We start from the raw sequence: 12,333 nt of genomic DNA, 5'->3' as shown, positions 1-12,333 counted from the left end.
TTGTTTCCTGACTTTTTAATGATTGCCATTCTAACTGGTGTGAGATGGTATCTCATTGTGGTTTTGATTTGCATTTCTCTGATGGTCAGTGATGATGAGCATTTTTTCATGTGTCTGTTGGCTGTATGCATGTCTTTTGAGAAATGTCTGTTCGTATCCCTTGCCCACTTTTTGATGGGGGTGTTTGTTTTTTTCTTGTAAATTTGTTTGAGTTCTTTGTAGGTTCTGGATATTAGTCCTTTGTCAGATGAGTAGTTTGCAAAAATTTTCTCCCATTCTGTAGGTTGCCTGTTCACTCTGGTGGTAGTTTCTTTTGCTGTGCAGAAGCTCTTTAGTTTAATTAGATCCCATTTGTCAATTTTGGCTTTTGTGGCCATTGCTTTTGATGTTTTAGACATGAAGTCCTTGCCCATGATTTCTTGTCAAATTTCATTTTGATCTGTATGTCCTTAAATGTGCCCAAGGCTGAATCATAATTGTTGTTCTTTGAGGGGCCTAAGGTTTTTTATTCTGTATTTCACTTGTGTACTCCAAAATGTAAGTAGGAAGGTACATGTGCCACGTAAATACGTGGTGGCATGCGTGTGATTGGAGTATATAGTACTGGTGATTTTGAGGCATTGAAAAATTATCAAGTGCCTTAAAATGACCAAATAAAGTTTCAGTTTAGTTGACTGTTTTCAATAATATGTACTTTATTTTTTTTAAATGATTTTTTGAAACTTAGTCATCTTTTCCTATGATTAAGTAAGCCAGGACACTCCATTTCTTCCCTCAGTATATAAATAGCCTTTTATGGTAATGTTTTTTTCTGATTAAGTTTAAAGACTGTGTCTTCTGTTCTCAAGGTCTGCTCTGAGTGATTTACCATAGTAGTGGAGAACAGGAAGTTCTTGCAGGCTGTGGAAAGAAATAGCTCTGAGGTGTGAGCCATTGAAACATTGATAGTAAACATGTATGTGTATTTTGTTGTATTAGATGAAAAAGCACAGTTTTTTGACTTACGTATAACAACACTTTTTTTAGATTTCAGATTTCAAATAAGTACCCCAACTATTTTTTTTACTCTTTGCCCATACTATTATAATTCCGGAGACTAAGAAGGGAACACTAAGCCAAGAGGGTGTCAGGTAATGGCTTATTCTCAAATTGATATTTGAGAGATATTGATGTGCTGTTATATTCTCAAAGATGAGCATGACATCATATTGCCCTAAGATTACAGTATGAATGCCTTCATTTTTAGGACTGCATGGTTATATTTTTTTTAACCTGGTAAATTCTTAGTCATAAAAAGGACTAGGAGATAACATGAAGGTTGCCTAGTCAAGTCTCAAAGCTTTGAAAATCAAAGCCTGGAGAGGTTGCTCAGTTTATAAGTGGCTGGGATAAGACCTGTATCCAGGCCAGTGTTTATTCATCACATGTGTGCATGTGTATAGAATGAATTCTTAGTGTATTTTGCTTTCATATGTATTGGTGGTATACTTGGTATCCTATTGTTCATATGCATATGCTGTATTCTTCATAAATTGAGTCATAATATGTACATGTACACATTTTAAGTGGAAGAACAATTGCTTTTCCAGACTATCATGGCAAGAAATAGATTTCAGTTAGTTGTAATTGAGAGATCAAGGGAAAGCATCATCTCTTTATTTGAAAAAGTCCACAGTTCTTGATGATTTTCATATAATTTTCTTACATAGTTGACTCAGGAAGTCATTATTTTCATATTTAGCCAGGCTATGATGACCTTAATCCTGATTGGAGGCTGTCTACTGAGAAGAGAAAAAAAGTCAAAGGTGAGTTGTATGAAATATGATAATTGAAACCTTAAGATACTCCTGTTATTATACAAGATGCTCTTTGGATGATATAAAAAATCTCTAGATACTTTTGCTACACTTTGGAAGAAGCATCAAGATTTCGTAGAGTTGGGTCAAGGCAACAGATCCAGTTTTCTGATGGTCAGGCTTTCTTAAAAGGTAGGTCAGGGCCTAGGGTATGCAGCATGGCTCTCCTGCCAGGAGCCAGCATTGAGATGGTACACTGAGCTCAATGCTTAGAAGCCTACTCCTTTTCAGATGCTCTTGGGTAAGATCACAGAGAAAGATTCATCAAAGAAGAAACACTGAGTAAACTTATCTCTGCTGGTTGGGGGTAATTAGGGTTAGGTTGGTGAGGCTTTCTTTGTTTTTGCATACATTTCCATGTTTTAAAGAAAAAATTTCATTTTTACAGTGAGCATATATTGCTTTTATAAATAAAAATCAAGATTTACATTTAAATAATAGTAATAATTGTCATTTAATTGCTAGATTAAAGCAGAGATATTTTAAAATCCTGTAGGGGTTACTTTTGAGGGTTTTTTTTTTACTTTTAGTTCTTGACTATGTGTTATTTTTCTTTGGTGAAACTTTCTAAGTTAAATCTGTGATGAATTTTTAAGTGTCTTCTGTAAAATCAGTGATAGTTACAAGGTTCAGGGTCTGTATTACGATATAGTTTTAAGCCGGCACGGTGGCTCATGCCTGCATTTTGGGAGGCCAAGGCAGGTGGATCACCCACGGTCAAGGGTTCAAGACCAGTCGGGCCAACATGGTGAAACCCTGTCTCTACTGGAAATACAAAAATTAGCCAGGCATGGTGGTGCACGCCTGTAATCCCAGATACTCGGGAGGCTGAGGCAGGATAATCACTTTAACCTGGGAAGCGGAGGTTGCAGTGAGCTGAGATCACTCCACTGTACTCCAGCCTGGGCGACAGAGCAAAAGTTCATCTCAAAAAAAAAAAAAAAAATGCTTTTAGTTCACATTTAAAGAAGATTAAAAATATTGATTAATATTATGCATCAGGTTCCATGCTTTGAATTATCTGCTTTAGTTAAATAATCATCCAAAATATTCATCCAGTCATATTTTTGAGGAAAAGTAATCAAGTCAAAGCAGAAATTAGAATTTTATTTTAGTGATTTGCTCCTCTTTCTTTCTACTTCACACTTAGTGATAAGCCCCAGGAACTCTGCCTTTCACATTTTCTTGAAATTCCTTATTTACATGGATTGTCTTAGGCTTACTTGGGAAAAAAGTGTTATTAGAGCTCTTTATTTTCCTTAAAATAACGAGTCTCATGGTTCTGAATTCCATATTTAAAATCTCTTCTAGTGTAATGTTTAAATATGTTGTTAAATTTATGGTTTATTTTTACCTTTAAACCATATCATATGTTTTGTATAACAGATGATGTTCAAAAATGTACAATAAAATTATAATAAATATGGCATTGCCTTTTGAATACCCTAGTTTGGTGAACCATAATTCCTTTTCTTTTCTTTTTCTTTTTTTTGGCAGAGTCTCACTCTGTCACCCAGGCTGGAGTGCAGTGGCACCATCTCGGCTCACTGCAACCTCCACTTCCCGGGTTCAAGTGATTCTCCTGCCTCAGCCTCCCCAGTAGTTGGAACTACAGGCATGCGCCACCATGCCTGGCTAATTTTTGTATTTTTAATACAGATGGGGTTTCACCATATTGGCCAAGCTTGTCTCAAACTCCTGACCTCGTGATCTGCCCACCTCAGCCTCCCAAAGTGCTGGGATTACAGGCATGAACCACTGCGTCTGGCCCATAATTCATTTTCATTTCTAAAGATTCTTTGCTAGCCATAAATTTTTTTTTTCCTCTCTGATTAGTTATAAGTTTAAGAGGAAATCAGCACTGGAAACTATTACATATCTGTCTTATATTTTTCTGAAGGGTATATTTCTCTCAGTGTTTGTCTGAAAGTGGTATATGTAAATTTTTCAAAACATTATATTACCTTCATGTATGCACACCTGGTACACACCTACCTTTCAACTTAGGTTGAAAGTGGTGACACATCTCTCTCCTGAGTATATTCTTGAGATGAAAGACCCTAGTTTATTTGCCTTTGTATCCTTAGAGCTTTAGACCTAGACTGACAAATTGTTGGCACCCAATTTGTCAAGTGAATTACCGTTTTATACCTCATAGAGTAAAATTTTGAGGATGACTTACATTTTAATTTTTCTTATTTTTTTCTTATTATTTACCATACCATTAAGGGCCCAAATAGCATAGGTAAATTTGGTTTTAAAATTGATTCTTATACTAAATATTTTGAATTTAAACCACATTAGCAGATGCATTTGTATTGATTTGTTTTTCCCTTGTTAGATAAAGAGTCCTTTTACCCACTGATAGATGTCAATTGGTGGGCAGACAGTGCAGTGACTTTAGCTCGATGCTCTGGTGCTTTAACTGTTTCATCGGTGAAAACTTTGAAGAATTTACTGGGAAAATCCTGTGAGTGGTTTGAACCATCACCTCAAGTCACTGCTACCCATGATGGGGGATTTTTAAGTTTGGAGGTAAGGCTTTTTCCCCTTTATTTGAGAATAGTTATATATTTACCCAAAAATTTAAATATCTGGTTTTTATTTGAGTTGTCTTATTATCTTGTCTTTAAAAACAAAAATCTGTGATTGGAATCAGGTAATGGTTGCAGTATAAAAAATTCGTTTTTTAGTGAATAAAAAATTGTAATTTAAGATAATGAAGAAAATTTGTTGTCATGTTGCTTTGTATAAAGTATTTCTTTTTCACTGAAATGATAGATTTTTTCTCCCCTGGATTAGTCATTTTAAAATATAGAATGGTATCACTACCTAAGAAAAATACTCTTATTTCTAAAAAGCATGACAACTTAAAGTTTTTGATTCTTTTAGTAAGGAAACTTGTTTATCATGACAAAAGACTTGAAAATAGAGGCTAGTTCTTTAAAGTTATCTTTTGGTCATTTCAAAATTGTATTTTAAGTCTTTCAAGGGTAACAACCTTTAATAGCTTTCACTTTAGCAATGCAGATTGACATGTTTTTTACTCTGAAGTTTGTTTTGGAGTCTAAAGATGTTCCTTAAAGAAAACTATGACTTAAAATCTAGGCCAGCTCTGTTAAGTCTGAATGAAAGTTACCTTGAACAGCCAGGCTTTCAGACTCAGAACTTAGTGAAGCTGTTAGACATTTTTATAAAGGGGTGAGGGAGAGCTATTCTTGGTAAAGCAAATTAAGTACCTTTATGTTCATTCTCCGAGGAGATGAAAACAGATCATCAAATTATCAGGGGCAAGACCTGATAATTATAAGTACAAGAGCATATTAATGACCGGTTATTAAAACAGGCTTTAGACTGGGCACAGTGGCTCGCACCTCTAATCCCAGCACTTTGGGAGGCCAAGGCGGGTGGATCACTTAAGGTCAGGAATTCGTGACCAGCCTGGCCAACATGGTGAAACCCCATCTCTAGTAAAAATACAAAAATTGGCTGGGTGTGGTGGTGGGTGTCTGTAATCCCAGCTACTTGGGAGGCTGAGGCAAGAGAATCATTTGAACCTGGGAGGCGGAGGTTGCGGTTGGCTGAGATCGCGCCACTGCATTCCAGCCTGGGTGACAAAGAAAGACTCCATCTCAAAGAAAAAAAAAACAAACAGGCTTTAGTTTAGAAGATTTGGAGCTGATAATGTATGTGCATATTTCTGGAGCTGATGTATATAATGCTTGCTGTAAGGTTCCTTTGAGTTCCATTGTTAATCTTGATCACATAACTGATTTAATGAATCAAACCAGATTAGATTTAGAAATTTTTTTTCATGAATTCTAAAAAGTTATTCTTCGTTCCTTACCATTAATTTCAAATCTCCTTTTTCAATTTAGTGTGAGATTAAACTTGCCCCCAAACGATCTCGTTTGGAGACTAGGGCTGGAGAAGAAGATGAAGGAGAAGAAGATTCTGATTCTGATCATGAAATATCTGCCAAGGCTCGCTACTTTGGTTATATAAAACAGGGCCTTTACTTGGTGACTGAAATGGAGCGATTTGCACCAGCACGGAAACGCCCACGCACCATTACTAAAAACTACCGCCTTGTGAGTTTGCGCTCCACGACACCGGAGGAACTTTATCAGAGGAAGGTGAGACAGTAGCATACTACTACCCAAGTTTGAAGTCATCAAGCTTTTCTTTTATTGGGAAAAAGTTAATTTTTTAATAAAAGAGAAAATTTCAAGAAGGATGTTGGATCATTGACATGTTAAAAATAGCAGTTCTATAAAGCTTTTTAAAATAATGCTAATCTTTGTACCTAAGTAATCAAAATCAAAACCATGGATAAAAGTTGAATTCACTTAGACTGATTATCCACTTGGTGGCTTAACTCATTTCTTTGCTACCCTTCATGTGGCCTTCAGCTCTCCCTTTATCTCTGTTTAAATCAGCTATCTACAGAGGGTGAAGGAAGAAATGCAGACTTGCTTTCTAGTCCAGGACTTGCTTGGGAAGCCGAGGTGACCAGCACTGTGTGTTTACATGATTTGTGCTGTTCTTGCAATGTCATGGTAGGAGCTCTGGACTAGAAGTCAGGTTGTTCCATGGTTGTCTTTGTTTTGCCATTGTTTTACTCTAAAATGAGAGCTTTGCACCTTTTATCTTTCATCTTTCTGTTAAAGTCCTGAAAGAAACACGAGATCCTTCTGCTCCTCAATATGTCTGTGAGCTTCTCGTGCCACAGTGCACAGGAATTAATGACATGCTGGATAGGTCCAAGGGATTATCATCATTCATTGTATCATCATCGGGACCCTGTGGATAATTCAGTCATGTAACATTCCTGTCTTCGTGTTTTTATCTGAAGATTGAAAGTGAAGAGTATGAGGAAGCCTTGTCCTTGGCTCATACCTATGGCCTGGATACTGACCTCGTATATCAGAGGCAGTGGAGGAAGTCAGTGGTCAACGTTGCTTCAATTCAGAATTATTTGGTATGTGTAAATATTTTGGAATGTGGTAAAATGTATATTCATATAGTATCTTTTGTTTATAGGGCTTCATTTTAGAGAACTTTACATTGCTGACTTTTCTGTAATACAGTCAATGAAGTACAATTTTCTTATCTGGAAAAATGGTCTTTTTGTTAGATTTAATTGTCCCTGCAACTGGACTTTGATGCTGAATACATGTGAACAAATATTCACTGATAAACCAGCTGACTACGTGGTTTTGGCCTAACGTTTTCTTTCCTGTACCACAATCACTTCTCTTTACCTGCATTAGTCAAGAGCTAGTCAGGTGCCAGAAACCACACAGTAATTTAAACCGGGAAATTTACAATATGCAGAATTATTTTCTAGTAACCAGAAATGAACTATAAAGGATGTGAAGAGAACGCTAAGAAATACCCTAGGGCTGAAGGGACATATCCATGGAGGGAATGAACTTGGAAGGGAGGCCCCTCCTCTAGGCTGGGATTCAGACCGGTTGGACCAGGAGTGGTTGCAGCATGTAGGATGGAAGAGAAGTTCTCTGGGTTGCCTTGAGCCAGGGCTGGTCCACAGTTGCCAAGGTTGGCAGTCGGGGAGATACGGGTTGGATAGGAAAGCTGGACGCCTGCTTCTGGGGGGCCAGTGAGCTGAGGATGGGGGCCAGAAGACCCCAGGGACTATCCAGCAGGAAACCCCTACCAGCATGCATGTGGCTCAAGGCTGGTAGATAATTAAGGGATCATGGCCAAGACTGGCAAGAAAAAACTGTCTACTCCTATAGGCAGCCTTATTGTAGCTTCCAGTCTGGGAAGCTTCTCTCTTTGGTGCATGGGAGATTCACTAGAAAACAATCTGCCCACAAGAGTGCCACTGAAACTCAGTGGGAGGGTGTTAACAGAGGGAGGAAGTGGGGAAGTAAGTGCCACTTGATGTCCCACACATGCCTTATTGGTGGCCAAGCCATAGGAGCAAGAAGAAAAGAACCAAAGCACATCAGGACTAGAAAGCAGAGCCTCTTCTTTTGCAGTGGCCCTCCAGCACCCAGAGCTTAATGTTGTGTCAACTGCAAATGAGATATGTTATCACAGAGCTGGCTTTGAGGGGAAATTTGGAGCTGAGAGGCAATAAATAGGTAACATATATGAAAACTGCCAAATACGCCTGTTTAAAACTTAAGTCTCAAAATTGGATACTTCCTGTTACCTGCCTCCCGTAGTTAAGATTAATATGCAGTCTTGTCTCAATTAGTTTTAGCCGCTGCAACAAAAATATCAGACTATGTGATTTCAACAGCAGAAATTTATTTCTCACAGTTCTAGAGGCTGGGAAGTGCAAAATCAAGGTGTTGACCAATTTCGTTCCTGGTGAGAGCACTCTCCTGGGTTGCAGATGGATTTCTTTCTTGCTGTGTCCTTATATGGCAGAGAGCAGAGAGAGAGGCAGCAAGCTGTATCCTGCCTCCTCTTGTGAGGACACCAGTCCTGTCATGGGGCCTCCACTCTCATGACCTGATTGCTTTCTGAAGGTCTCATTTCCAAACATCATCACTCTGGGAATTAGTTTTTCAACATGTGAATTTTGGGGCACACATTGATTTCATAGCAAGCCTGTATGTTTTAACCTTTGGCATCTTTGTAAGAAAGACTTATAGTTAGACTCATGGCATACTTTAAAAAGGTTGGGACTTCTGATCTTAACATGTAGAAAGGAAAATACCTTTACACTGTGGAAGATTGTGGGAAACACTGGGAAAATTTCATGATGATTATTTCCCTAAAAGTGTTGTACATTAGTAATTAAAAGTAAAAATATAACATGAAAAAGTTGTATGGAAGAAGATGATGCATCAGCCAAACAGAATGATAAACTTAACATTAATACAAGCAAGATATCAGAGGTGAAAGAGCATGAGAGGCAATGAAATGGAAGAAGACAGTTACTTGTATTTTCTTTAGAAAATCAAAACACTAATTCTGTATTATTTTTCTTTTTTGTTTTGTAATCTAAGACAATGAGCTCATGAGTTCATGTATATCTTTTTCTGGGATACAGTAAAGGACAGTTTTTATCTCTGAAAGAGTTGAGGGATGTTAAGAGAGACAAAACAAGTACTTTTCTGGGGAGGGGAATATTTTGTTTAGTTGAATAGCCAGTTAAGAGCAAGAGCACTATGCTGGGGACTGCGAAGGAGTACAGGACAGGCATAAATGTGACTTTTGCTCATAGGGAGCGTATGTTTTTTGTTTTGTTTTGTTTTGTTTTGTTTTTTTTGAGATGGAGTTTCACTCTTTTTGCCCAGGCTGGAGTGCAACGGTGCTATCTCGGCTCACTGCAACTTCCGCCTCCCTGGTTCAAGTGATTCTCCTACTTCAGCCTCCCGAGTAGCTTGGGACTGCAGGCACACGATACCACACCTGGCTAATTTTTGTATTTTTAGTAGAGATAGAGGTTCACCATATTGAATATAACTGACCATATAAATAGATTTCAGATAAAACTCCAGAAACCCAGTGAAGGTAGTGATTATTATTACAGATCTGGTAGTGATGGAAGGCTTTCTATAGTGAAGCTGTTTGGAGCAGGGATTTGGAAGGATTTAAAGTAGACCTTCTTGAGTGAGAAGGAAGGAAGACATTCTTAACAGGACAGATGATATGAACGAATGAAAAGACATTGAGCATGATTTATGAGGCCCGTGACTAAATCTGTTTTATTCACTGCTGTCTTTCCATGTCTACTTCAGTGCCTGGTATGCAGTAGGTGCCCAGTAAACATTTTGTGGATAAATGAGCTCTGTACATCAACCAGTTTGCTGGCACTGATATTTGACAATAGTGAACGTTGGGAAATATGATTAAAAAGATATATTGATTTGGGTTCAGGAGGATGTGGAAAGCTTGTGATGACTTAGGCATTTATCTACTTTGTGGATTTCTGACTGTGGAAGCACAGAGGAAGATGGTGTAGAGAGCACTGGAGTGGAAGGAAGGTAGGAAACCTTGCTCAGAGCAGGGGACTCCTGCAGTGTCCTGGATATTTTGTGTTGATGGTTTAGACTGGTATGGAGGCTGCAGCTGTGGAAAAGGGAAAGTGAATTAATAAGAGACATTTGAAGAAAGAACTGTTGGGAGGCAATATATAAAGGATCCTAGGGAATGAGTCAAATATTAATTGAAATTTGTAACCATAATAGCTCTTTCTAGGAAGAAGGCAAGTCGGGGATTTTGAATGGAGTTAGAGGAAGCAGTTGGGAGGGAGGAATAGGACCTTGATCTTTCCAAAAAACAGCGTATCATGACTTTTTATGATTAAGTTATTCACACCCTGGGATATATCTCATGGTCAAATAAATACAGAACTTTGATGGGCTCATTTGTTAAAAGTTAAACGTGCTTATTAATTATGGCAGAATGTATCTTCTCTTTCTGCCTTATTATCTACTCTATTATACAGCCACAGTGCAAACCAAAGGCAATTATAAAAGTTAGGAGAAAACGTTTTATATTACCAAAAATGAGTCCTGAGCTTTCTGTTTCTGTGTAGCTCATTAGAGAAGAAAGCAAGCAGGTAAATTCACATTCCCTGCATCCAGTTGTAATCACCATTAGGGAATTGGCTGGCTTTCTTTTGAGTTCCTCTAGCAGCTCCCTGTGGCCAACGTCCTAAATAGCTGTAATACATTAGATATAGCTTTACAATTCTGAAGGCAGTTGTAATGTGTTGTGAGATGTCATGGATTCGTTAATTCCTCTGTTTCTTCTTTTATATCCAGAGTAAAATAAAGAAGCGATCCTGGGTTCTCCATGAGTGTTTGGAAAGAGTTCCTGAAAATGTGGATGCTGCGAAAGAACTGCTTCAGTATGGATTAAAAGGCACAGACCTGGAGGCTCTTTTAGCAATAGGGAAAGGAGCAGATGATGGCAGGTTGGTTATAGAAGGAATTGGATTCAAAGTAAAGGTGACTTTGTGAGAACTTTTGTACTGAGACATTGGACTGGGTAAACTTTTCTTTAAGTTATTCTGTACTGAAGCAGTTGCTTTTGATCAATACTTTCTTATCTGAAGTCATTGCTCATCAGGCATTTGGAACTTTTTAAAAAATATAAATATGAGAATATATCTGAGAAGTAAGTAATTAAAATGAGACTGACATTATTATCATTTGAAGACCTTAAGAAGAAGTGATTCAAATGGCAAACTCTGGACATTTTCTGCATAGGCTGCTTTACCTTGAATGAATGTAACCCCACATGTCTTCCTAAATAGTTTTCATTTTCATGATTTTTAGATTTCTATTTGTGATAATTACTGATGACTTTTTGCCCATCTATGGATATAATGAATGATCACTTTGTTTACAATGGCAAAAGTTTTTTTCAAATACTTCCTTCTGTTTTTGTGGAGATCAGTAATTGAATCAGTCAAAATAGGAGAAAGCTTTTCACAACATGAAGTTTTTAAAAATGATGAAAATATATTTGTTCTTTTATACTTGCAGATTTACATTACCTGGTGAAGTAGACATTGACAATATCTCCTATGAAGAACTTTCACCACCTGATGAAGAGCCTGCCAAGAATAAAAAGGAGAAGGAGCTCAAGAAGAGACAAGAACTACTGAAATTAGTGAACTTTTCCAAGTAAATGATTTGTTACTGTTCATTTGATAGTTTCTTTAAAATAGTCATTTCAGTGTGTTCGTTACTAGTGTAGTAATTAGTCCAAATTATTTCAGCAACTTAAATCAAATATACTTACTATTATCTTACCCTTGTGCTTTTCTGAACTGTTTTATGAGTTTTGGGCTCAGTGGAGTATTAATCATTTTCATTGTAACTCCTAGAGAAATAATTCTGTGTAAATATAAGTGGCCTAATATAGTTATTCAAAACAGGTTGACACTGGAACAAAAGGAACTTTGCCGTTGTAGAAGGAAATTATTAACCTACTTAGATCGACTTGCAACATATGAGGTAAGGAATAATTTTTATCGAACCAATTATGTTCATTTTATCTGTCATTATAAATGCTATGGCTGCCCTAATATCAGATATTCTTGGTCTTTAGAACTATTTCTCTGGGAAAAATTGATTTCTTATAGAAGCAGGTTCTCTTATATACTAGTTTTGGTAAAAATTAGAGATTGCGAAAGCCAGAAGTTGTTTTGTTAGACTAGGGAATAGAAGTGCCTTAGCCATTTAATGCATTTGTATTTCTAGATTTATAATCTTTTTCATTTACCTTTATATTTTGATTTTAAGATAATGGCTTATAACTCTTTTCCATACCAGATTTCAGTATATACTAGGTTTTAATGTGAATATTTCTGACTCATTTTATTTTAATGATTTTTTTTTTTTTTTGAGATGGGGTCTCACTCTGTTGCCCAGGCTGGAGTACAGTGGCATGATCTCAGTGCAACCTCCGCCTTTTGGGTTCAAGCGATTCTCATCCCTTAGCCTCCTGAGTAGCTGTAACTACAGGCGCACGCCACCAA

At 37.3% G+C, this 12,333-nt stretch overlaps 1 protein-coding gene across 1 annotated transcript in view; it reads left to right on the top strand.

Moving 5' to 3' along the window:
* Nucleotides 1-12,333, top strand: part of NBAS (neuroblastoma amplified sequence) — a 406,203-nt gene that overhangs the window by 96,802 nt on the left and 297,068 nt on the right. The window contains exons 13-19 of the mRNA XM_011942078.1: nucleotides 1,742-1,805; nucleotides 4,198-4,391; nucleotides 5,735-5,992; nucleotides 6,712-6,837; nucleotides 10,610-10,761; nucleotides 11,336-11,476; nucleotides 11,731-11,809. Of these exons, the coding sequence (XP_011797468.1) occupies nucleotides 1,742-1,805; nucleotides 4,198-4,391; nucleotides 5,735-5,992; nucleotides 6,712-6,837; nucleotides 10,610-10,761; nucleotides 11,336-11,476; nucleotides 11,731-11,809 (1,014 nt within the window). The remainder of the gene's footprint in view (nucleotides 1-1,741; nucleotides 1,806-4,197; nucleotides 4,392-5,734; nucleotides 5,993-6,711; nucleotides 6,838-10,609; nucleotides 10,762-11,335; nucleotides 11,477-11,730; nucleotides 11,810-12,333) is intronic.

This window comes from Colobus angolensis, unplaced genomic scaffold (genome assembly GCF_000951035.1).
Source record: "Colobus angolensis palliatus isolate OR3802 unplaced genomic scaffold, Cang.pa_1.0 Scaffold205, whole genome shotgun sequence".
Lineage (NCBI taxonomy): Eukaryota > Metazoa > Chordata > Mammalia > Primates > Cercopithecidae > Colobus > Colobus angolensis.
Note: the sequence above shows the minus strand (reverse complement) of the source record. Positions and strands in the feature narration are given on the sequence as shown.